We start from the raw sequence: 26,364 nt of genomic DNA, 5'->3' as shown, positions 1-26,364 counted from the left end.
CACTTTACATAACGGGTTGCTAAGTAACAATTAGGTACAAGATGTTTTCTGTTCCTTCACCCAAGACTGCTGAGGGCAACTGTGGTGTCCCAGCACTGCTTTCACAGAGATAGACTAACTGACTATCGAGGTGAGTTCCACACATAATGCAAGTACATACAACTAGTCAGTGGCATAATAGGTCAATACAAATTAGTCCCATTGACTTGAACTGGATAATTTTACAAACCAAAAAATGGAAGTGGACCGACTCAGCACAAAAATATACTATGCACTCGCACTTTAATCTGAATATAATCTATATTCACTGTTGTCAGAGAACAATCACAGTCAGAAAAAAATACAACTGCCAGAAGTGTCTAGGCCTGTTAAAAATGGCAAACCTTTTTTGAACCTTAGTAAAAATTAAAGCTATGCAAACATTTAAGGATCAGGAACTGTAACAGTGACAGTGACTGCATTAGGCAGTCACTTTTCACCAGGTATTGAAATGTGGTGTTCTGACAAATGGTCACCAAATCTGCAATTTATCAGTTACTAATCTACTATCAAAGTTCACTTTGTGAGTACGAAAATCACAAAACTATAAAAAGATGTATCCTATTAACTCATATGGAGATGCACACAAAAATGCCCTACTTCCATTAAGAACAAAGAACAATGAAGCACAGGAACGGGCCCTTCGGCCCACCAAGCCTGCGGCGATACCTGATCTTTATTTAGACCCACTACTTACTGCCTATATGCTCTTTCTATCCCTATGTCCACCTCCTGTTCATGTGTCTATCAAGATAAGCCTTGAAAGTCGCTAACATGCCTGCTTCCACCACCTCCACTGGCAGTGCATTCCAGGCACCCAGCACCCTCTGTGTGAAAAACTCTTGCCTTACTTCTCCCCAAACTTCCACCTTGAGCTTATGCAGTTGACCTTTCCACGATAAAAAAAGCCTCCAACTATCTACGCTATCTATGCCTTCCATAATTTTATAGACCTCTATCAGGTCACCCCTCAGCCTCTGTCATTCCAGTGAAAATAATAATACAAGTTTATTCAACCTCTGCTCATATCTGAAACCCTTCAGACCGGGCATCATCCTGGTAAACTTCCCTGCATCTTCTGCAAAATATCTATGTCCTTCTGGTAGTTGGTGACCAGAACTGTATGTAATATTCCAAACGTGGCCTAACTGAAGATTTATGCAGCTGGTTCATAATTTGCCAACTACCACACTCAATGCCCTGGGTGATGAAGGTAAGAATGCTGTATGCCTTCTTGACTAACTGATCCAGCTGTGTTGCCACTTTCAGGGGTCCGTGGACCTCTGCACCCAGAGCCTGCTGTATGACATTGCTCCTAAGGGTTCTGCCATTTATTGTACAATTCACACCCGAATTTGATCTTCTAAAATGTATCACCTTGCATTTGTCTGGATTAAACTCCAAGAGCCATTACTCTGCCCAAATCTGCCATCTATATCTCGCTGTATCCTTTTAAAAGCTCTAAATTTCTGTATCACAATCCATTTATTTTTACCCAGGGTGAAATTAAACAAAATGATTTTTTTTAAACAAGATCTTCCATATAAAAACATCAAAATTAAATTAATCAAATGTGATGCAGTACACTTAGCATTAAAAACCACAAAAATGTGTTAACATTTTTAAAACGATAATATAATTAATCAATTAATTTCCTCGACATCTGGAATTACATACACTGCCAATGAACAGGAAGGAGTTAGTTCAGGAGGTTATTTATATATATGTTTAACTGCACGAGTGTAAGTGCATTATTATTTGAAACAATGCATACGTCTTTTCAATCCAGCAACCCAGCTATATGGTTTCATGTTTTAATCTCCCATCAATACTTTTCTGAAAATTACATTATATACTTACGTAAAGCTGGAGTTTCTAAGACTGAATCTGCCGTCAAAAATCAGGGTCAACTTCCAGAGAAGTAACATTTTAGATGGATTGAAATTCCCTCTCTTCCTTCATTCTGCCATCACATAGCTGTCAAATCAGAAACTGTTCACACCTATCCTACCCCAGCACTAAAGAAGTATTTTAAGTACTGTTATTTTAATCGTAAATGACTAAAAGATTTCTTACTATGTGTTTGATTCTGACCAAAAAAAGTCCTATAGTACAGAAGTGAATAGAAACTGTAATCTTTTATTATGAAAGAATATTTCTTGTTAGGCTACGTACCCGACACACATGTTGTCTGTGAACTCTTAACTAGCCATGTATCTAAAATTTTAAATCAACTAAGACATGAAATTTGAAGATGTTTTCTATATTATATATATGCCATTGGCTAAGCAGCTGAAAGATGACTTAATTTTAATGTATTTAGATTGAGATAATACTAATCTCCAGCCTTTATTTGTGTAAATAATTATGAAAGTATCAATTTAATATTGAAGCTGTGAAGCATAAAGGAAAGCAAACACTGAATAATGAAGTTCAACTTGAGATGGTATTCAGGCTTACTGAAGAACTGGCCATTTAATCTTAAAAAGACTAATTTAACTTGAATAAGGGAGCAATGGAACACATTGGGGTAGAGTTCCAGCAAAATCAGCACATTCTGGCAAAGTTGGCAGAACCGCCTCAAAAGATCACAAAGTTTAGGATGTTAAGTTGAATTGGAAGGGTTTGGAGTGATGAATGCTAGCAAATGGGACTAGGTCAGATTGGACTGTCTGGTTGGCGCAGATGAGTTGGACCAAAAGGTCTGTTTCTGTGCTGTATCACTCTGACTATAAGTTTTTGCCAACCTCTATAAATTGATTTCTTTGGAAGTATTAGATTTATCAAATTCAACAAAAAAGTCAAATGCACAAATTTATACAATTTAAGTGGATTTCTGATCATCTGAAAGAGCATGGCTTGATTAAATGCAGTCAACACGGCTTTAGGAGGGGCAGGTCATGCCTCACAAACCTTATTGAGTTCTTTGAAGATGTGACTAGAAAAGTTGATGAGGGTCGAGCTGTGGATGTGGTGTATATGGACTTCAGCAAGGCATTTGATAAGGCTCCCCATGGTAGGCTCATTCAGAAGGTCAGGACGAATGGGATACAGAGGAACTTAGCTGTCTGGATACAGAATTGGCTGGCCAACAGAAGGCAGCAAGTGGTAGTAGAAGGAAAATATTCTGCCTGGAAGTCAGTGGTGAGTGGTGTTCCACAGGGTTCTGTCCTTGGGCCTCTACTGTTTGTAATTTTTATTAATGACTTGGATGAGGAGATTGAAGGATGGGTCAGCAAGTTTGCAGATGACACAAAGGTTGGAGGTGTCGTTGACAGTATAGAGGGCTGTTGTAGGCTGCAGCGGGACATTGACAGGATGCAGAGATGGGCTGAGAGGTGGCAGATGGAGTTCAACCTGGATAAATGCGAGGTGATGCATTTTGGAAGGTCGAATTTGAAAGCTGAGTACAGGATTAAGGATAGGATTCTTGGCAGTGTGGAGGAACAGAGGGATCTTGGTGTGCAGATACATAGATCCCTTAAAATGGCCACCCAAGTGGACAGGGTTGTTAAGAAAGCATATGGGGTTTTGGCTTTCATTAGCAGGGGGATTGAGTTTAAGAGTCGTGCGATCTTGTTGCAGCTCTATAAAACTTTGGTTAGACCGCACTTGGAATACTGTGTCCCGTTCTGGTCGCCCTATTATAGGAAAGATGTGGATGCTTTGGAGAGGGTTCAGAGGAGGTTTACCAGGATGCTGCCTGGACTGGAGGGCTTATCTTATGAAGAGAGGTTGACTGAGCTCGGACTTTTTTCATTGGAGAAAAGGAGGAGGAGAGGGGACCTAATTGAGGTATACAAGATAATGAGAGGCATAGATAGAGTTGATAGCCAGAGACTATTTCCCAGGGCAGAAATGGCTAACACAAGGGGTCATAGTTTTAAGCTGGTTGGAGGAAAGTATAGAGGGGATGTCAGAGGCGGGTTCTTTACACAGAGTTGTGAGAGCATGGAATGCATTGCCAGCAGCAGTTGTGGAAGCAAGGTCACTGGGGACATTTAAGAGACTGCTGGACATGCATATGGTCGCAAAATTTGAGGGTGCATACATGAGGTTCAATGGTCGGCACAACATCGTGGGCTGAAGGGCCTGTTCTGTGCTGTACTGTTCTATGTTCTATGTTCTATGTTCTTCATAGTGTAAAAAAAACTGCGACTTTAGTAGCACAATGTACACTGAATTTTTAGTAAAACCCTTGAAGTTCACCATCTTACTTGTTGGCAGAAGCAAATAATGTGTTCCCAGTCTGAATGGCATAATCATTTGGATCACCTACATCATATTCACTGTGTTATTGACCATTTCAATCGATCAATAATCATCACCTTTCATCCAAAGCCTCTACATCCCATTCACACGTGATTGCTAGCATTCTAGCCTACATGCTGCCACCCTTCATGAATGTCTGCTGTCCTCCAATCATTCCACTTCTGTTCATGTTATCCTTGAAGGGCTAATTTAGAGAGATATCCAATGGTTGAACAAAGCTGGTTATACCATTGGGAATTATTCTTTTGTAACCTAACTTCAGCAATAATATATACGATCATAAGGGGTGATCTCACATGTCCCAGATGAGAATACCTTTTCTCTTTACGTGATCGTCCTGGTCAGAAAGTTCAAACTCTTCTCAGTCGTACTTCCAAGCCACCTTCAAACCATCTGCCCTTTTCATGTATGTGGAGAAGTAACAGATTATTGAGCACTACTTCTACATATAGTGTAGGGAGGTGGTTGGACCACCAGGAATCCAACTGGGTGGGTCACCACAATCTTGAAGCTGAGCAGGTTGCCCCATAACAGTAAGATTCACTCATGTTGGAGATGGTAATTGTCTGGCACTTTTGTGGTGTAAATGTTACTTGCCATTTACCAGCCAATGCTGAACATTGCCCAGGTCTTGCTACGTACAGTATCTGAAAGGCGCTAGTCATACTGACGATTTGAAGTGGACGAATGATTACTGATGAAGCAACAGAAGATGGTTGGGCTTAGGTCTCTACTCTGTATAGTGGGGCCACAACAGCTTGTTATGTCAACAGTGTCAACACCTGCAACAGAGACTCGACTCACGGAAGTAGAAGTAGCACCCAAGATCAACAGAGGATAGAAAAGGCATGACCAAGGCTTGAACAGTGAGCACAGACTTGCATGATGACCCACATATGGTCACAAACAAGCAGTATGTTGAAAGGGTGGACTCTCTCAATTAAAGATGTTGCCGTTCATGTGAAATAATGTCCACAAATTCAGCTGCATCTTGCACCATGAACAAATGCGCAATGCTTTGAAATAAATAGGGAGAGGGGGGAGGCGGACCGAAGATGGACAGAGGAGAAGATAGGTGGAAAGGAGAGTATAGGTGGGGAGGTGGGGAAGGGATAGGTCAGTCCGGGAAGGACGGACAGGTCAAGGAGGCGGGATGAGGTTAGTAGGTGGGAAATGGAGGTGCGGCTTGAGGTGGGAGGTGGGGATAGGCGAGAGGAAGAACAGGTTAGGGAGGCAGGGATGAGCTGGGCGGGTTTTGGGATGCAGTGGGGGAAGGGGAGATTTCCCGCAACACATCTCTCACACCCTGCCCCTGCAACAACCGCCCTAAGAGAATTCCCCTTGTCCTCACATACCACCCCACCAACCTCCAGATACAACGCATCATCCTTCGACACTTCCGCCATCTACCATCCGACCCAACCACCCAAGACATTTTTCCATCCCCACCCCTGTCTGCTTTCCGGAGAGACCACTCTCTCCGTGACTCCCTGGTCCGCTCCACACTCCCCTCCAACGCCACCACACCCGGCACCTTCCCCTGCAACCGCAGAAGTGCTACACTTGCCCCCACATCTCCTCCCTCAACCGCATCCCAGGCCCCAACATGACTTTCCATAAAAAGCAGATGTTCACCTGCACATCTGCCAATGTAGTATACTGTATCCACTATACCCAGTGTGGCTTCCTCTACATTGGGGAAACCAAGCGGAGGCTTGGGGACTGCTTTGCAGAACACCTCCGCTCGGTTCGCAATAAACAACTGCACCTCCCAGTCGCGAACCATTTCAACTCCCCCTCCCATTCCTTAGAAGACATGGCCATCCTGGGCCTCCTGCAGTGCCATAATGATGCCACCCAAAGGTTGCAGGAACAGCAACTCATATTCCGCTTGGGAACCCTGCAGCCCAATGGTATCATTGTGGATTTCACAAGCTTCAAAATCTCCCCTTCCTCCACTGCATCCCAAAACCAGCCCAGCTCATCCCCGCCTCCCTAACCTGTTCTTCCTCTCACCTATTCCCTCCTCCCACCTCAAGCCACATCTCCATTTCCCACCTACTAACCTCATCCCACCTCCTAGACCTGTCCATCCTCCCCGGACTGACCTATCCCCTCCCTACCTCCCCACCTTTACTCTCCTCTCCACCCATCTTCTCCTCTATCCAAACTCGGTCCACCTCCCCCTCTCTCCCTATTTATTTCAGAACCCTCTCCCCATCCCCGTCTGTGATGAAGGGTTGAGGCCCGAAACGTCAGCTTTTGTGCTCCTGAGGTGCTGCCTGGCCTGCTGTGTTCATCCAGCTTCACACTTTGTTATCTTAGATTCTCCAGCATCTGCAGTTCTCATTATCTCTGTGCAATGCTTTCTTGCCCTTGCTATATTCCATGCAAGTGGAAGAAGTTGACATGTTTGTCCTGATGTCGATGACCTCTGTGACACAGAGTCATTGTCATAAATGCCAAGGGTGATGGCACCTTTGCGAGCAACAGGCAGTTACAGTTGCAAAATGTGACACAGCTCAATGAAAGCCTCATGCAATGCCTCTCAGTAAAACTGTGGTGTTCCTAAAATATCTTCCGTTAGTAAAATGTCCAGTTCAGTATTCTCCTCTGCAGCTTGTCCTTGTTGCACTTCCTTGAACGTCAAGCCATTCCTTACGCTCTGCCCACATGTGCTACTCAAGTAACAGTGCAAAAGGAGCAAAACACTTGGCTCTGCAGTCAAACTGAAGTTTCCAGAATGAGTCAACACAGCAGACATCAAGCACTAGCCAGGAATACTAAGCCAGCAACTAACCCATAAATACTTCATGATTTTAAACTGTAGTGGCGATGGGGCCTTCATTCCAGCAAATGTCATGTTGTGCTGTGTAGGCCGATGGATGAAGTGCTAGGGTAGTTCATTACCATTTTCCACTCTGAATGCTTCTGCTCCCGCTATCAGTGCGGCTTCCTCTGCCAAAGGAGCAGATGGTGCACATTGAACTGGAGGTTTGTATACACTTACTAGAGACTTAGTTTTATCAGGATTCTTTTTTGGTAAGAAAGGATTAAATGAATATTACTTAAATTTACCCTGTGTAATGAATGATGCACAAGAAGCTGAGATTTTTCTGATTTAATTTACATGCAAGACAGCATGTGAGCTGTGACAAAACAAACCAGGATACCCAATGGAGAATGCAGTCAGTTATCAATGCCAGAATACCTAAATGGTATTGATCAGCCAGTTAAAACCCAATAAGAGTGCATGTGAACCCCGTGCAATTGCTCCATTAATAAATGCTTGACCAAAAAAAAACGCAAGGCAGAAAACACTCAGAATCAATGCTCAGGCATGTGAAGGACAGCATGAGGAGTTTGGAGGAAGGAGATTTAAAATAATCATACAATCCCACCTCCTGAAAGGGCTGAATGTTGTAGGGAGGGTAGGAATTTGCTGAAGGTGCAAACGTTCTGTCTGAAACACAGAGGACTTTCAAGGCCATGGGAAAAAAGATGACATACTAAAGAGACTTGCAAAGATATGCTGCCTTATCATTCTGCATGGCAAACACAAGTATAGTCCAGCAATCAGTCAGTACAGCAAAATGGATTGGTTTGCTTCCTTCTTGTGATGTAAACCACAATGCCTCTAAGCACCTGCTATAACAAAATCCGCAAAACTTCTAATCCCATCCTGTTTCACATGTGAAAGGTGTTAGCCAATGGAATACCTGCATGAGACTTGCAGAACAAGGGTTTAGAAAAAGTCAAAGGGCAGTGATGTATAGAACCTGTACACACATAAACAAACCTAAGAAAAAATTATTCACAATGGGATTACTTGCATGTCAATCTAGCAAGATAATATCTGTTCATTTTCAAGCATGCAGTGTTCACGGAGGCTGTCTAATTACGTGTGTCTGTGTTCACTACATAAATACACTATAACCTCTCCAATGTGGAATTACTTGGGATCGAGTCATTTCAGACTTAAGGAATTTTCTTGACTATATGATGGCATTAGGATGCATGATCACAAGTGTGTAAACTGGAAAACACTGAAGATGCAGGTATTTAGTTGAAACATAAAAATGGTGGTAATACTATAAAATTACAATAAAAATGCTGGACTTAAGCAAATACTGTATCTGTCATCATTTCCACCTTTTCTAATGGTATAAACCTAAAATGGTAATGTTTTCCTGCACTTTAGTTTGATGCCATGGCGTAAATGAAACAATCTATACCTTAGGAATGCTTGAGCTGGTTTAAAAACACTGCTGCAAAAGCAGGGTGGGGAAAGTGAAAGAGACAGAGACAGAAGGGGAACAAGAGCAAAGGTGAAAACCAGAAAGAGCCAGAGGGGATAACAAAGTTTGGAGCTGGATGTATACAACAGGCCAAGCAGCGTCTTAGGAGCACAAAAGCTGACGTTTCGGGTGTAGACCCTTCATCAGAAGTGCTCCTAAGATGCTGCTTGGCCTGTTGTATACATCCAGCTCTAAACTTTGTTATCTGGGATTCTCCAGCATCTGCAGTTCCCATGATCTCTGACACAAAGAGCCAGAGGGGAACAAGGGACAGCAAGATGGAGAAATAAACTGAAAAAGAAAAAGGCAAAGAGAGAAATGGAGAAATAGACTTTTACAGAGAGAAACCAACCAAGACAGATAAAGAAGTCAAGAGAGATACTGAGAGAAAGGGGCACAGGGAGACAGGAAAATTGGACCTAGAGAGAGAAAGACAGACAGACTACCCTGAGTTCAAAGTTCCTGTGAGCCCATGCCTTCTCACTTTGTTGCAGTGGCCTAACACTAACATAGCAACTGCTCTAAAAATTTTCAAACAATTGTTATTTCCAGACTATGAACTTCTGGGCTGATGAGGTTCTAGGGCACTATTCTTCCACTTGCAGAATAAGAATGCTTTTATCTAACAGGACCAGTGCAACTATAGTGGAGTTTCATAACAGTACAAGCCCCTGACGTTGTTTGACAAGGGAAAACAAACAACTTTCTTCGAAGAAAAAACTTTCTACTAAAGTTACGGAAGCAATACCATTAATTAGTGGGAGACAGAATACCAAGTATAAAATAATAAAGTCTTGGTTGCCACCTGAACCCATAATCAGTACCGTATGGTAACATTATCCTGTGGAGTATGTAATTACACAATCATACATTGAAGGTAGGTAACATCAGTGGGAATATAATACAATGTAACTAACATTGCAATATGATTTATTGAAGGAATATTTGGAAATGGTACCACTTATTCTCATATAAATACCCAGAAATCATGCTAATTATGGCATTTTCAGGACAGAATAGGATGCTCTTTGTAAGGTCGGTAGAGTCTCAATGGGCTGAATAGTCTCCTTCTGCAATGCAGGGAGTCTGTGGTTCTAATATCAGCACCTTGTGCCTCAACACAACCTGTCTCACAGCCAGAGACTCTCTCAAGCACCAAGAGCTACATTTATCCCACAAGACACAGAGTGATCGATGAAGCAGTACATAAAAGTTAAAGCAGTGTGGGTAAAGAACAGCTAGTGATATCTGTCACCCATGAATAGTCACCTCCTGCCTGAGCCTTAACAGGCTCTGCTGCAACTCTTGAAACTCTATACTTCACATTGTCTGTTCATAAATGAACATTTCCACCTAAACAGACTTCTAATGAGTCGTTGTGACCATGAAAACGCTAGGCAAGGCCTTGAGCAAAATGGATAAAAGGGAAGACTACCATTTATATAGAGTCTTATCACATCTTCAGGACACCCTAAATGTCTTCACAACTAATTAATTATTTCTGAAGAGCAGTAATTCATTGTGACATTCAATTTTCATAAGATAATACGATTAAGTACTGGTTATTCTGTTTTCAGTAATGTTGATTGAGAGAAGAATGTTGAGAGAGTTCAATGTTTTTTTTTGAGTTCACTGGTTTTTTTTGAATACTTCACTTAAATGTATTTCAACTGAATAAGACAGACAGGATTTGAGATTTCACCTAAAATATGGCATCTTTGGCAATGCAATGTATTTGCCTAGATAATGTGCTCAAATCCTAGACTAAGTATAAACCTACAACCTTCTGATTTGGAAATGGAAGTAATACCAATTGATACGATGTTGCCGTTTGTTCTGGATTCGAGACTGGATGCAACAGTTTATTTGTAACTACTCCACAAAATACTTTTCATCATTTTAAACACTGCAATTAAATTACCCCAACTTTCCAAATGCAAGTTAACATTATCTAAGTTTATGTTCCCGCCCTCATAACATACTGCTGCTAGACCATAGCACTGCTTTGTCAATAGAGCGAGGCAACTGGTGGTGGTTTAACCTGAGGGCGATCATGCCTCAGGCAAGAGGAAAGCTCAAGAGGGAGAATCCTTCATGGTAACCTCAGCCAGTGTGTGAAATAAACCCATGCTGTTGGTATCAGTCTGCATTGCAAACCAGCCATCCAGCCAACTGAGCGATTGGTACTAATAAGTCTTCACTGTACCTTTTCAAAGTCCTGTATGTTTTTCCTGATATTCAGTGCCCAGAACACAGTACAATATGCCAGATTGAGTCTGATTAAGGCATTTACAATTGAAGCTTTACTTCCTCATTTTATAATTCGATTTCCCTCAAGATACAGGCCAAAGTTCCATGAATCTTTTGATTACTTTTTGTACATCTACGCTAGCTTTCAGTGATTTGTCTATGCACACACCTTGATCTCTTTGCTCCTGCATAGTTTCTAGTCTCTCTGTAATAAGAAAATATACTTATTGTTTAATCTTAGATCTAAAGTGAATGATCACACAGTCATTACAGTTGAATCCATCTGTTATAGGTTTTGCCTCTCTCAAGTCTTTAAAATTCCTTTGCAGTTTTCCATTCCAATTTACACAATTTACAGGGCCTCCTTTGCGTAGGCTACAAAAATTGATAAACAGTTCTCATTTCTTTCATCCAAGACATTAATGTGTGTGATGAAAAGCCAAGGCCCAATTCAGATCCCAGAAGAACTCTGCTTGTCACATTTGGCTAATCAAAACGTAAACCATTTTTCCTACCCTTTCCCACCAACTAATGCACCCCAAACCTCTTACTGACCTGTGTCACAGAGTTATTTCCAATTCTGTGTGTTACACCATACCCAGTTCTATCACAAATTTCATGATATTCTCTCAAAACAACTTCACATCTGAGCTTGCAAGTATCCTTGCACAAGTGGAAGTTGGTGCTTCAGCTAGCAAGCAAAACCAAGGAATTAGTGGACTTCATTAATTCAGATGCAGAATATTTGAATAAATGTAAAGGTCCAGAGTCACTGGAATCTTGGCAGGAGGCCAATGAAAACCTGGAGCTCACTTAATCCTTTTGTACTAGCTGGATGCCATATGTTGAAAACAAATAACAAACACAAGGTGAATCAAGTTTGCAACATGCATTGAATTTACAGTGGATTAAATAAACTCAGTACATGATTCCATTACTGTGCCACATCAACTAACTCAAATAGAACCGAATCCTATCAGAAATTACACAGGTTAGTGTTTAAGAAAGTAAGTTGGCAAAGCTTGCTTGGATTGACAAATTGCAAGGTTAAGAAATGGGATTTAACATGTTTCTGTAAAGTCTTTGGTTACCATCCAGAATCCCATTCTTCCTTGCTACATTGATGGTCCAACTGTGAACTCCTCATTGTTGTTTTTGTTTTCTAACACTTTTTTCAGTGAATAGTCATATCATGCATGCTACAAACACTATGTGAGCAACCTGCAAAAGGGCATGATAGGTATAGAAAGGAAATTTCACACCTTTCACACTTGCACCCACTAATCCATTCATTGCAGAGTAAAGAGATAATGGGAACTGCAGATGCTGGAGAATTCCAAGATAATAAAATGTGAGGCTGGATGAACACAGCAGGCCAAGCAGCACTGATTGAAGGGTCTAGGCCCGAAACGTCAGCTTTTGTGCTCCTGAGATGCTGCTTGGCCTGCTGTGTTCATCCAGCCTCACATTTTATTACATTGCAGAGTAAATATTATTCTCTTACTACACACTATGGTCACATGTAAACTGGCATTTGAAATTCCTTGTCTAGTGTTTTGCCATGCGTCCACTCAGGGCGGGAAATAGACTGGACACAGGCAGCACTCTCGTGTTCCAAATTCTAGCAATATGTTCGCTGTTGCTTTCAAATAAGAAGAAAACAAGAGCTGCTGGCAGTCTTCCCAATCAACATGTGCTGTCCTGCAAATCACTAGAAGGCACCAGCTAAAGAGAAATGGTGCCAGTCCAGCAAAGGTAGTGTCCTGTTTTACTTAATCTTCTTGCTTCCTACAATTCTCATCTATTTACACTCTGCAAGAACGATACATGACATACTTTGTTAAACTGAATCCAATGACTTCTGCTGTGGTAAGTTTGGTGGTAGTTGAGGGGCACGGTGCATTTAACTGGGAGGGAGGGTAGTAGGTACTACCTGGTCTCCTTCTGCCTCTACCCTAAATATGCTCAGAGTTGGATGCCCTGTACCACTGGAAATTGAGGCCCTTAAACATGTAAATAATGCCCATGAGAGCCTCGTCTTACCAGCAGATGTATTCACCCAACAGCAGGTGGTGAACTCACCATGAGAGAGGCACGACAAGTAATCCCTTGACAGGCTTTCCTGTGGGCTTCAGAGGATTAGGTGGGAATGCAAAATCTAATTTAAAGATACTTAGTGCCTGATTTAAGGATGTGGCATGAGAACATGGGATGCACACTGACAGCTGCCCTTACTGCAGCCCTTTCCTTATCAATTGTCCACTCTCTGTGACACCACTTTGCTATCTTTCACCTATGGCAGGCAAACTAACAGTGATTCTTGGCCTTAGGTAGGTGTAATACATGCAGCAGCTAACACCTACTTGGCATTGCAGCTATTCTTCAGAGCCATAAGCTCTGAGAAATCAACACCTTTACCTAAATACCTCACTACCACTAACAAATCATGGCTGCAGTATATACTCACTGTGGGACCCAATACAGCAGTGGTAAAAGTTTCTGCAGCTGTCATCTAGAAAGTCAAGAGTAGCAGGTACAAAGGAATCTTAAGTTCCCCTCAAACTCACTGACCATAATGACTTCAACCTGAAGTCGTGACCCGAAACATCAAACTTTCCTGCCCCTCTGATGCTGCTTGGCCTGCTGTGTTCATCCAGCTTCACATCATGTTATCTATGACTTCAACCTGAACAGCTTTCTGTCCTGTCTGCAAGTCACAATCCTGCAAACCCACATTGAACAGCATTGTGAGAATTCCTTCGCTATTTGGCTTTGAAAGTTACACCTCTATCACAAGGATGAATAAAAAAAAAGCAGATGGATCATGAAGAAGAGAATGCCGAAAGACCAGAAGCAATGCTGAGTGGCACTCATCTTAAGTGGGCGAGTAATATTAATGAAGTGAACTAGTGAAGAAGGTGGTTGATAATAGGAATGGGGCAAAATTTACGAGCTTGCACTGAACACAATAGAGAAAGTGGTTGAGGCAGGTTCAATAGGAAAATTTAAAAAAACATTTGGATAAGTGCATGGATGGGAACGATTTAGAGGGGTATAGATCAAATGCAGGTGATTGGAAGCATTTGGAATGTTTTCCTTCATTGGGATGGGGATAGAATACAAAAGTACTATATAATGACGGAGTCACAACTGGAGCATCGTGCACTGTTCCAGTCATCACATTATACGAAGGACACAATTACTCCAGAAAGAGAGTAGAGAGAATTTATTTGCATGTTGCCAGGGCTGGAGAATTGTAGCTACAAGGAGAGTTTGGGGTTGTTTTCCTTGGAACAGAGAAGGCTGAAGGGTGACATGATTGAGGTATAGAAAATTGTGAGGTGTCAAGGCACAGTAGCGAGGAGGAACCTGTTTTCCTTGGAAGAGTGTTCAAAAACCAGATGTCTTAGATTCAAGCTAAGTGGCAGAGGATTAGACGGGATGTGAGGAAATGTTCTTTATACAGAGGGTGGTGGGTATCTGGAATTCACTGCCTGAATTGGTGGTGAAGGCGGAGACTCTAAACTCCTTTAATAAGTTCCCGAATCTGCACCTTAAGTGCTGTATGCTGCAAGGCTAGGGGGTTTCATGCAGGAAAATGGGATTGGAAAGTGCATCTGAGTGTCTTTGGGTCAGCATGAACAAGACGGGCCAAACAGCCCCCTTCTGTGATGTATAATTTCTATGATTCTATGGTTAACTTCAACATGCAATGTGGCTTTGACATAAAGTGATAAGAGACAACCAGAAATTCTGATTCGTTGAAGATATTGTCTTGTATTTTTTTTTAAATTACTAACCTAGTTTTCTAATTGACCTATTCAAAGATTCCATTACATACCTTTGGAGCAGGTAGGGCATGAACACACCTTCCTCGTACAGGGGCGTGGTTACTGCCATTGCTCCACAAGAGGGTCCTGCTGGATGGCTCAAGGAGGCAGGTATGGGCATTTTCTAGTCAACCTGTTCAGAAATATTATGACATACGTCTGGAACAGGTGGGAATTGAACCTGCATCACCTGGGCCAGAGGTAGGGACACTACCACTACACCAAAAGAACCTCACAGCACGAACGCAGTCCTCACTACCACAAATTTTGCAGTCAAGTATCTCACTTCGGGAAATTGTAGGCATCAACACACCCCACGTGCAATGGGATAACCTCATTCTGGGAGAACCACCTTCATGGTCTCTCTCCTGCCAGGTGAAGTATAAAATTGCCTTGTTAATGAGGTTCTCCGATTAGCTATTCCACCTGTCAAATCCTGAACTGTGATGTTCTCACACAGAACATGATCTTACAGTTTATCTTCTCAGTATGATAATCAAAATAATACCAAAGCTGGAATGGCAATGTTAGTAACAAACATTTATACTCAATAGTGGTAGTTCGCTGGAAAGTCACGCTTCAGTGAGCTTATTTCTGATAATACATAATATTTTCTGTCTATAATGTGGTATATGCTAATGTATTTTGTCAGGATGGACATGATCTTATAGCTGCTGAAGTGGTTCAATTTTGGATAATTACTCATTAATGAACTATGTAACATTTAATTGCAATAAGGCCTTGCAGTTGAAAATAATCCCTACCTGTTAAAGAGATTGTTCCTGCTGACCATCCTAAGGAATCCTGTTGGATCAGTGATGGAAGTCAGTTTATTGTTCATCTCTTCAAACTGTTGGTCAAGAAGATCTCCAGCCTCACTCTCTGTCTCACTGTTCGCACACATCCTACTGAAACAAAAACCCCAATCACATCATTGCAAATGAGTTCCCAGCTCCTAGATATAAACAAAAATGCATTATCCTCCCGATTACTGTGAATTTACAGAAAAATTTCTGAACTAAGAAACACTGCCTGAAATTCATTTCAATTACATCTCTGCGAACTGTTCATTTAGCATTTTTAAATAACAGATCTACTACCTTCTTAGCCATAAACTTGAAAAGACAACATTGTTAAGATATCAATATTGGGGGTCCCTGTGCTTAAGGTACTGAACTATATTGTGTAGTTGTGATGTGGCTTCAAACAATTTACCATTGAGAAGTTGACTTGCAAACAGTGACTGCCTCAAATACATGCTTAATCTATATACATAGTTCAATTAAAATTCTCATAACACAAAAGTAATCTTAGAAATAATAAACTTCCAGTAATATTGTACATAGCCAAGCTCCCTAAATCTCTCTGAACTAAATGGTTAAGGGATTCCATTACTTTCAGGATAAGTTTGTAATTGTACAGCTGTAACCATCAGGTAGGTACTCAATCACTTACTACAAATTAACTTTTTCAGTAATGCGTAACAAATTGGAATGCTGACTTTTCACTTTTTAAACAAAAAAGCATTTACAACAAATTGTTAGCAGGAGTACTTCCAGATATACATAACATTTAGCATTTGCAATAAAATAACAATTTTCAATGAGACCGGGATTGTTCATTACTTCCCAAAACTGCTTGTCCTCTCTTTTGCAGACTTTATTCCATTTAGTCGAGTCTGTAAAGACTCAAGCACCATGGCCAACTCTGCCAATGTTTACATGTGTTTGCATCTGTTGTTATATGTGTGCAAATGTGTTGGTATATATTTGTGTGCGTGTGTGCTTACATATATACATAGGCCAGCCAATAACTGCTGCATATACCAGCTGTCATTTCTCAAATACTTGGACACAATTCAGCAAACTGTTAGACAAACACAAATAAAAGGTCAAGTTCACATTTTAGAAGGTGCTGACCCTGAAAACAATGCACAATAAGAAACTTTCAAAACATCTACCATTTGCTTACACTGGCTTTTCTGTTTATTCAAACATCTCAAGGGATAGAAATTCAAGAGGGAAAACACTTCTGACTTCACTTGATTCTTTCAACCACCATCATCTGTTTAACTGAAATAAAAACCAGATAGCATCCAGTCAAATCACGGCAATTTTCTTTCTTAGATAGTAAGGTTTGGAGCTGGATGAACACAGCACACCAAGCAGCATCAGAGGAGCAGCAAGGCTGACGTTTCGGGTCTAGATCCTTCTTCAGAAATGGCCCTGGGTGAACTGTGGAGGGAAAAGGGAAAACCTACTAAAGCAAAGGGAAAGGGTCAGGCGCAACTGCCTCACAGCTCACAACCACAAATTCTCAGCTGGTAGCCACTGGGAAATTCTGGCTTAAAGGTGTGAACCTTGTCCTTAAAAGTGGAATAGCAGGTAGATATGATAGTGAAGGTGGTGTTTGGTATGCTTGCTTTCATGGGTTAGTGCATAGGAGTTAGGAGGTCATGTTGTGGCTGTACAGGACATTGGGTAGGCCACTATTGGAATACTGCGTGCAATTCTAGTCTCCCTGCTATAGGAAGGAAGTCGTGAAATTCGAAAGGGTTCAGAAATTATTTGCAAGGATCTTGCCAGAGTTGGAGGGTTTGACTATAGAGAGAGGCTGAATAGATTGGGGCTACTTTCCCTGGAGCGTCTGAGTTGAGGCGAACATATAGAGGTTTATAAAACTGTAAAGGGCGTGGATAGGGTAAATAGGCAAGGTCTCTTCACTGGGGTGGGGAGTCCTAAGCTAGACGGCATAGGGTTATGGTGGGAAGGGAAAAATTTAAGAGACCTAAGGAGCAATTTTTTCATGGTGCATGTATGGAGTGAGCTACCAGAGGAAGTGGCAGGGGCTGGTATAATTACAACATTTAAAGGGCTTCAAGATGGGTTCAAGAATCAGAAGGGTTCTGAGGAATAGGGGCCAAATGCTGGAAACTGGTACTAGATTTATTTAGGATAGCTGGTTGGCATGGACAAGTTGGACCGAAGGGTATGTTTCTGTGTTGTACATCTCTATGACTTTAAGTTTAAATGGCAGACAAGTAAGTTTGACAACATGGCTTAAAAAAGAGAAAATGGTGAAATACTCAGCACCTGAACTCTCTGCAGAAACCTGCTGAATAATTCAAGCATTTTTCTTTTGTTTTTCTTTCAAATTTTCAGCTTCTGCAGTAGTTTAGAGAAAGATAACCAAAAGATAGAACTTGTCGTAAGTAAACATCTGGAACTTGGCCATAAGTCTGTCACAAGTCTGTCAGACTGCATGGAATAGAAGAGGAACAGACAGGTCCAAAGAACAGAGCATCAGGGACTCAAAAACTGAGATTGAAAGAAAAATCATTGCTGGAGATGTAATTATCTGTCAGGATCAAGTCTAAGTGTAATCCCATTGAACAGGGCAACAAAGAGAAGCGGCATGAGGGGCGAATGACTGAGTTGACAATATCAGAGGTTGCAGAACTCAAGAATGGATAATGCATCCCAGTCACAGAGGACATGACTTTGCTTTGCGGCTCTGTTTACAGCTGTTTCAATACTCTGACAGAGTGGATACCCATTTAGAGAGATTAGAAGTGCTGAACAAGGTATTTGAAGGGGAAAAAGAAAGAGGTTTGAGATGAGGCAAGAGCTTGCAAAGACAAGCATGTCAAAGCCGGGTTTTTTTTCTTGAGAAAGGGTGCTTATGACAAATTTGAACCTCAGGGGACATTGTACCATTGACTTACAACAGCTAACTTGGGGACCAAGAAATTAATCTGGGTAGTCACCACTTCAGTCTAAAACTAAGCTACCTTTTAGAAAGTTCTGAAGTATTCTAACAGAACATGCAATTGTGTGTTTCCAAACTATAATATCGTACTCCAACTTAAAAATATGCTAACACTTTCCAACACAACCCACAAACTGGAGGAGCAACACCTCATATTCTGTCTCAGGAGCCTATAGCCCAATGACCTCAACATGGAATTCACCAGTTTTAAAATCTCTCCAACCCCGGCCTCATCCCATGTCCAAGCTTCCCTCTCATCGCTGCCTTTTTGGCCTGACACAGCCTGTCCATCTTCTCTCCCAACTCTCCGCCCCACCCACTCCACTGATCAATCCCCACCACTCCATACCTGCACTCACCTATCACCATCCCGCCTACCTTCCCCAGCCCCACCCCTCCACTCTATTTATTTCTGAGCTCCCTTCCCCCTCCCCATTTCAGAAGAAGGGTCACGACCTTAAACGTCAACTTTTCTGCTCCTCTGATGCTGCCTGGCCTGCTGTGTTCCTCCAGCTCCATACTGTGTTGTCTCTCAGTCAGGCCAGTATCTGTAGTTCTTGCTATCTCTACTGTCATTATCTACTTTCTACTAAATTAAGTGCATCTCACCGCAGCTGCAACATATCACAATCTGAAACCTCACATTAGGCAATAAGGGCTGAAAATAAAAATAAGTGGGACTATCTACTAATTGTTTATTTATACATTTTACTTTATACAGTTTCACATCTGTTGGACTCTAAAATTGGCTCAGAGATGAACTTCCAGCGGCCATTTCAGTACTGTCAATAAGCCTGGCGCGAGCACATGGGCCTAACAGCTGCACTAGAATCCTGTGAAAGTACCAAATTAATCAATTAGTGATTACTTGAAGAGAGGTCATTCAAAGTTTAGTATAATTAAACACATATAGTTAGTCAGATTGCAATAATACTTATTTTGCAAAATTTGAAGGAAATAAATTGCCAGGCATTTTTTTTTAAATTCCTTCTTGAATGTGGGTACCAATGGCAATGTCAACAATTGCTGCCCATCACTGCTTGCCTTTGAGAAGGTAGTGGTGAGCCATATTCTTTTATCAATACAGTCCTGCTGCTACACCCACAGTGCTGCTGGGATCAGTGCTGCCGGAAAGTGATTTGGCAATAGCAAAGAAATTCCAATATAGCCCCAAGTCAGGATAGCGTGTGGTTTTGAAGCATGTATCTGCTGTACGTTTCCTTCCAATGTGGTAGGAGTTGGAAGGTGCTGTCAAAGGAGCCTGCACTGCATTCTGTATAATACACACTGTCACCACTGTTGATCAGTAAAGGAGTTAATGAATCTTTAAGTGTGCCAGTGAAATGCCAAGTAAGTGGATGTTGTGCTTCAGTTGGTGACAGTTTCTTGAGGGTTGTTGAAGCTGAACTCATCCGGACAAATCAAGATAGTTCTAATATACTCTTGACTTCTGCTGAAATAACTACAGAGAGGCCAGTATCCTGTCACCAATTCATCCTCTATTTGCTTGTGCACAATACACTGGCTGCGACCAGCTAGCTCAGAGTCAGTTGCCTGGGTTGAGATTCTCGTCTTATGGTGATATATTTCTTTCCCCCCGAGATATACTCTCTTAAAGAAACTGTACGAAAATACAAAACACTATCAAGGTAACAGTCAAGAAAGCAAACAAAAAATTTACAGGGAAACGGGAACAGTGCAACAAACTCCAAATCCCATGTAACTCACCATAAGAGAAAACTTTGGACAAGTGTATATATGAGATATAAACAATTAAAAAAACATGCAATATTAACAGCCCTGGCAAAGCAGCAACCAGTCCATCCTTACACACCTTCTGGCCATCTCCAGGGATGACTGTCCCTGTGCCTTCTCAGGATAACACCTCCTGGTTCTCGGGGTAACAGCTTTTGGGACAACCTATGCACCTTCCAGCTGTCACTAAGGCCTGCTAGACCCAAGGGCTCACGAAACACAGTACATATGAAACAATCCAAGCAATAAAGGACCGAGTCCATGCCCGAAGGCAGCAAGCTCACACCTCACAGCTCAAATTGGTCCTTGAGGCATGATCCGCTTGCAGAAACCCAGGAGGCACCTGGAGGCTGGGCCTACACTCAAGGATACGGCCCACCCACAGTGGCCTAGCCCAGTCAAGGCAACACAGTCCACTTGCAAAGGCACAGCTGCCTCATGGAGGCTCAGTCCAGGCACCAAAAGGTGAAAAAACAAAGTGCAAGCACTTAAAAATGTGGCGCAACGAACAAGCCTTGCTACCAAGACATCTTTGCTTCTGACCGAAAAATAAAATTACACTGCCTGCAACCAGCCAATTTGAAAAAAGCAGCTCCCTACTGAGAGTTAAAGCCAGCCTGGAAATCAGTTCCCAAAAAGTGAAATAAAAATTCCACAGTACCACTGGCTGTGGCCAGCAGATTGGACTCAGTTGCCTGGGTTGAGGAGATTCTAATCTCCTGACTATATTTTATTTCATTTTTTTTCTTCTTTTTTAAAAAACTTCTTTTTACACTGCCACATTCTGCCAACCTATATGAAATCAGTGCAGAGAGGCTGGGCCCCATTACCGAGGCACCCTTTATTTTCTTGTGCACTGTACACTGAGCTTGGAGTCAGTTGCCTGGGTTGAGGCGATTCCAATCTCCTGGTAATACTGGTCAGCCAGGGGTTTCTTGATTGGCCTGGATTAACAACCCCAACCAACAATCTTCTAGTCAATGGGGTTAACCTGCTACCAACCACTTCAGCTGCCTCGTAGAAGTGGACGGGTTTCAGACAGAGCGGAGCTGTATTATTTGCTGCAGAGTTCTCAGTTGCTGACCTGCTTTTGTTATCACACTGTTTATATAGTTGGTCCAATCCAGTTTCTGTTCAATGCTAATTGCCTGGATGTTAATAGAGGGACTCAGTGATGGCAATGCCATTAAATGTCGAGGGAGGACGGTCAGATTTTATAGTTTCTTTTCCAGACTCTTGTGCGAACATAACATAAAAAGTAGGAGTAGCAAGTGGCCATTCAGCCCCTCAACTCTGCCCCACTTTTCAATAGATTCATAGCTGATCTGCCGCAGGACTCATCCATTTTTTATCCTCACAGTCCTTGGATCCCCAATGTTTGAAAATTATATCTAGCGCATCTTTCATACTTATAGTGATCTAGGCTCCTCAATTTTCTCAGGTAGGGAATTCCAGATACTCACTGCTCGCTGAGAGAAGAAACTCCTTTGCATCTCAGTATTAAATGAGTATCCGCTTGGTCTGAAACTATGTCCCCTGGATTCATATTCTATTACTGTTGGAAACATCTAAACATCAATCCTATCAAGGCCCTTAGAATCTTGGATATTTCAATGAGATTATTTATTCATGTTTAAAAGAATGAGGGTAAAGGTCTAAATTCTTTAGCTGTTGTTGATCCTTTCACCCCAGGAATCAACCTAATCCATCTTTTTTCATTGCTTCCGATGCCAACATATCCTTTCTTAAATACAGGGACCAAAACTGCACACAGTAATCCATGTGCAGCCTCAACATCACCCTGTACAGATGTAACAAGTCTTATCATTTGGGTCTATTGACCCTTCTTCAAAACTCCATAAGTGCTGTCAGCCTCGCTAAGATTTCTGTTTTTGTTTCTGATTTCCAGCATCTGCAGTTCTTTAGATTTTCTGTAACAAGGCTTCCCTATTTTTAAACTCCAAACACTGGCAACAGGCCAAAATTCTAGTTACTTAATTAAATGCTGCAGCTCCATGCTAACTTTTTATATTCCATGCATGAGAATAGCCAGGTTCTTTGTTACTCCACTTTGTTTGGTCTCTCTCCATTTAAACAATAGTTTACTTTTTGATTCTACCAAAGTGTGTTAAATAATGCTTTCCCACATTAAACTCCATCTGTAAATTTTTTGACATTCAACTCAACCAATCTGTATCTGTTTAGAGATTCTTGTTGTCCTCCTCCCAACATGCTCTCCCATCTATTCTTGTAATATCTGCAAATTTGGATACATTATACACTGCCGCCCTCTTAAACCCCATTAATATGAATAGTAAAACATTGCAGCATTCGGATTGATCCTTATGGCACTCTAATGTTATGTCTTTCAAACGTGAAGATCAATTATTCCTAATTCTACCTTCCAAATTAACCATTCCGCAATGCATGCTAATACATTGCTGCTAGTGCCATGAGCCCCCACCTTGTGCAATACCCTTTTATCTTGCACCTTACTGAATACTTTCAAGAAATCCAAATACACCACATTTACCAGCACACTTTTATTAACTTGACATGTTATGCTCCCAAAGAACTTAACAAATTTGTTAAACATGAACATTCGTTCACAAAACTGCATTGACTCTGACTGATTGTGTTAAGATTGGTCTTTTTGCATACAGACTTGGGCAGCTTCATTATCCGAGGTGCAATGAATAGAAGTGAATGTTGTGCAATCATCAGTGAACATCTCCACATCTAGATTTATGATGTTGGGAAGTTTATTGATGAAGCAGCTGCTGATGATTTGGCCCTAAGGAATTCCTGCAGTGATTCAAGGGGAAATGAGATGATTGTCCTCAAACAACTACAGCCATCCTCCTCTCAGCTAGATCTGACTCCAAGCTGTGGGTAGTTGTGTTTATGTACTGCCTTAGCAGGTACAATTGCAAAATGCATTTGTGAAAAGCATTTTTAATTATTTCATATGAAGAGGACATCACTGACATGGTCAACATTTTACCATCTCTAATCACCTCAGAGAAGGTGATATTGATCTAACTGTTGTCAACAAATGAAGCAGATAATGTCTTTTGAAATATAATGAGACAATGATCAGTTAAACAGCCTTTAGTGATAGTGATGGGTCCTATTTTGTTTTGAGGACTTCTATATATAGATCATTAAAACACCATGGACAGGTACAAAAAGAAAAATCAAGTGGAGTAATGGAATGCTAGTCTTTCTATCGAATGGATTAGGTTGCAAATAGCTCCACAGATTTACCAATCCCTGGTTAGAACACACCTAGAATCCTTCATTCAGTTATGAGGAGTCCAAGGATTAAATTATGAGATGATTCATACATCGCTAAATTTAAATGATTCAGGGATTACTTGAGATAACATTGTGGAAATGGAGGAACACAGCAGGCCAGGCAGCTTCAGAGGGGCAGTAAGGTTGATGTTTCAGGTTGGGACCCTTCTTCACAAGAAGAGTCCCGACCTGAACCATCAACTTTCCTGCTCCTCTGAAGTTGTGTGGCCTGCTGTGTTCCTCCAGCTCCACACTGTGTTATCTCTGACTCCACCGTCTGCTGTTTTTGCTATCTCTGAGATTATTTGACATTTTTTTAAAACATAATTTAATACTTCTGGTGATTGAGAAGTTCAGTTAGGCATAATTTAAAAATTAAAGTCAAGCTTTTCCGAGGTCTAATTAGGAAACACTTCAATACATAAGAGGATAGTTTGGTTTGGAAGTGTCTTGCGTAAAGAACAACATGCATTGAGTCAATTCTTCATTTTAAATCTGTGACTAATAGATTTCTATTTAAGATATTAGGAAACTGGGGCAAAGGTGAGTAAATGAAGTCAGTCAGGGATCTCACTGAGTATTGAGCAGGCTGCTCTTTTTCTGTCTCCAGTATACTGAAAACTCTTGTCTTCTTTGAATATCTGTTCAAGAAAAGTGTTGGAAGGTTCAACTTGATTTAAAATCTACTAATTCACTGTATTCCTAAAATTTAAAGCATGGTGGAAAGTAATTCTAGGGAATGACAGAGTTTGGAAAGGGCTCAAGTGTGGAACAGAAATAGAAATGGTGCATTGTTTCAAGAAAATGCAAAATCCTTATTGTGCATGTTATTCCATCATCCTGACATCCAAACCTAATATTAAAGACAGACATTTCACAACATATGCGTGGGCACATCCTTTCCTGATCTGGCTCCTTATTCGGCTGTGCTGGTTCAGATTAAATTATTGAACAGAATAATCAGGAATGTAAAGCACCTTGCAAGTAGAGAAACTCTGTAAACAGTGTTTACAGAAGAAATATGGATGCAAAAGAATGTTGAAGAAAGGTCGAGAAATTACGGCAGACACAATCAATAAGCTGACTTTTGAGGAGGCACTCAATGGCAATAAGAAAGTTTTTGATTTGATTTATTATTGTTACATATACCAAGGTTTTGTTTTGCGCACAGTTAAGGCATATCATACAATACAAAGTGCATTAGAGTAATACAACAGCGCGAGGAAGACAATATTACAGCTGCAGAGAAGGTGCATAATGAGTGGGAGGTGAGGTGACAGTGTAGAGAAGTGTGGAAATGCAGATATGACTAAAAATGAAATAGAAACACCAGGGACATTGGATTTGTAAAAGTATAAAATATTACAGAGGTCAAGTGGAGAGTTGCAGGTATGAAGAGATCTGAAAACAAAATGGAAAAGAAAATTGTACCATGGCTCTTCACAGATTGGTGATGACAAAATCGATAGGTGTGCAAACTGCCATTTTTTAATGGAAGAAGTAAACGGCAGAGATTTGAATGAATTAGGAGTTTACACAGAGTGCAGTTAAAACGATGACAAATGTTTAGGTGAGAGTTTCTGCGGCAGTGGGAATTAAATAGTGGCTTCAGCAGTGAAAGTTTAGAGACAGAACTAAGCAGCCTTGACAGAGAGATATTGGACTCGTGTTTTACCAGGAAACATCAGAAAGATGACACAAAGGAAATACACAAGAATGAGAGACTGGAATAGTCAGAAAAATAAAAACATGAAATCTCTCTGACCTGATGACCCACACACTAAAGTTCGAAAAGAGATAGCTATGGAGATAATGGATAAACCTGTGGTTTTCCAAAAAATTCCTAAATTCCAAAACAGTCCCAGGAGATTGGAAACTAACACAGAAATTCTGGAAAAGCTCAGCAGGTCTGGCAGCATCTGTGGAGAGAAATCAGAGTTAATGTTTCGGGTCCAGTGACCCTTCCTCAGAACTGAGATTGGAAGTTAGCAAATGTAACATCGCTACTCAAAAAAGGAAAGCAAAGGGAAATGGTGAACTACAGGCCAGTTAGCTTATCATGAGTTATCCAGTAAGTGCTGAAACCTATTAATATGGAGCTCTTAACTGTGGCACTTAGGAAAGCATAAATATTTCAAAGGAAACCAACATGGCTTTACAAAAGCAATATTTTACTCATAAGGTATAAAAATGAGAGCCTGTAGATGTAGTATACCTGGGTTTACAAAAGGCATTTTATAAAAGATTTGAAAAGACAAGACAAGTACTCATAGAGTTGGTGTGAGATATGAGCTTGGATAGTAACTGACAGGAAGCACAGTAGGGATAAATGGGCATTTTGCTTTTTTAGTTCTTTATGCGTTCACGGGATGAGGGCATCGCTGGCTAGGCAGCATTCATTGCCCAGAGGGCAGTTAAGTATCAACCACACTGCTGTGGGTCTGGAGTCACATGTAGGTCAGACCAGGTAAGGATGGCAGTTTCCCTCCCTAAAGGGCATTTGTGAACCAGATGGGTTTTTCCCCAATATTCAACAATGGATTCACAGTCATCATTAAATCCTTAATTCCAGATATTTATTGAATTCAAATTCCACCACCAGCCATGGCGGGATTTGAGCTCAGGTCTCCAGATTAACATTCAGCGATAATACCACTAGGCCATCGCCTCCCTCTTTTTGCCGGCAGGCTGCGACTAGTGGGATTCTGCAAGGCTCACTGTGGAGTCTCAGCTATTTACTTTTGAAATGATTCTGTTTGCTGACAAGAGGACGATAGATAGGGATGCAAGTCACTAGGAGAACACAGGAGGATACAAACAGTTACAGAAGGGTTAAGTCAATGGGCAACAAGAAG

At 41.3% G+C, this 26,364-nt stretch overlaps 1 protein-coding gene and 1 non-coding gene across 6 annotated transcripts in view; both read right to left on the bottom strand.

The window, feature by feature from the left end:
- ttc28 (tetratricopeptide repeat domain 28) overlaps window positions 1–26,364 on the bottom strand; it is a 705,429-nt gene that overhangs the window by 101,742 nt on the left and 577,323 nt on the right. For 3 of the 5 annotated variants that reach the window (XM_048556329.2, XM_048556332.2, XM_048556334.2), the window contains one exon: window positions 15,454–15,597. In XM_048556329.2, coding sequence (XP_048412286.1) covers window positions 15,454–15,597 — 144 coding nt within the window. The remainder of the gene's footprint in view (window positions 1–15,453; window positions 15,598–26,364) is intronic. The other 2 variants (XM_048556331.2, XM_048556333.2) reach the window with 1 other exon arrangement.
- LOC125464371 (U1 spliceosomal RNA) lies at window positions 14,914–15,073 on the bottom strand. The gene has a single exon (XR_009447292.1). It is a non-coding gene; the product is annotated as a U1 spliceosomal RNA (small nuclear RNA).

Source organism: Stegostoma tigrinum, chromosome 26, assembly GCF_030684315.1.
Source record: "Stegostoma tigrinum isolate sSteTig4 chromosome 26, sSteTig4.hap1, whole genome shotgun sequence".
Taxonomy (NCBI): Eukaryota; Metazoa; Chordata; class Chondrichthyes; order Orectolobiformes; family Stegostomatidae; genus Stegostoma; species Stegostoma tigrinum.
The sequence above is the reverse complement of the archived record's forward strand: the minus strand, read 5'-3'. Positions and strand labels throughout refer to the sequence as shown.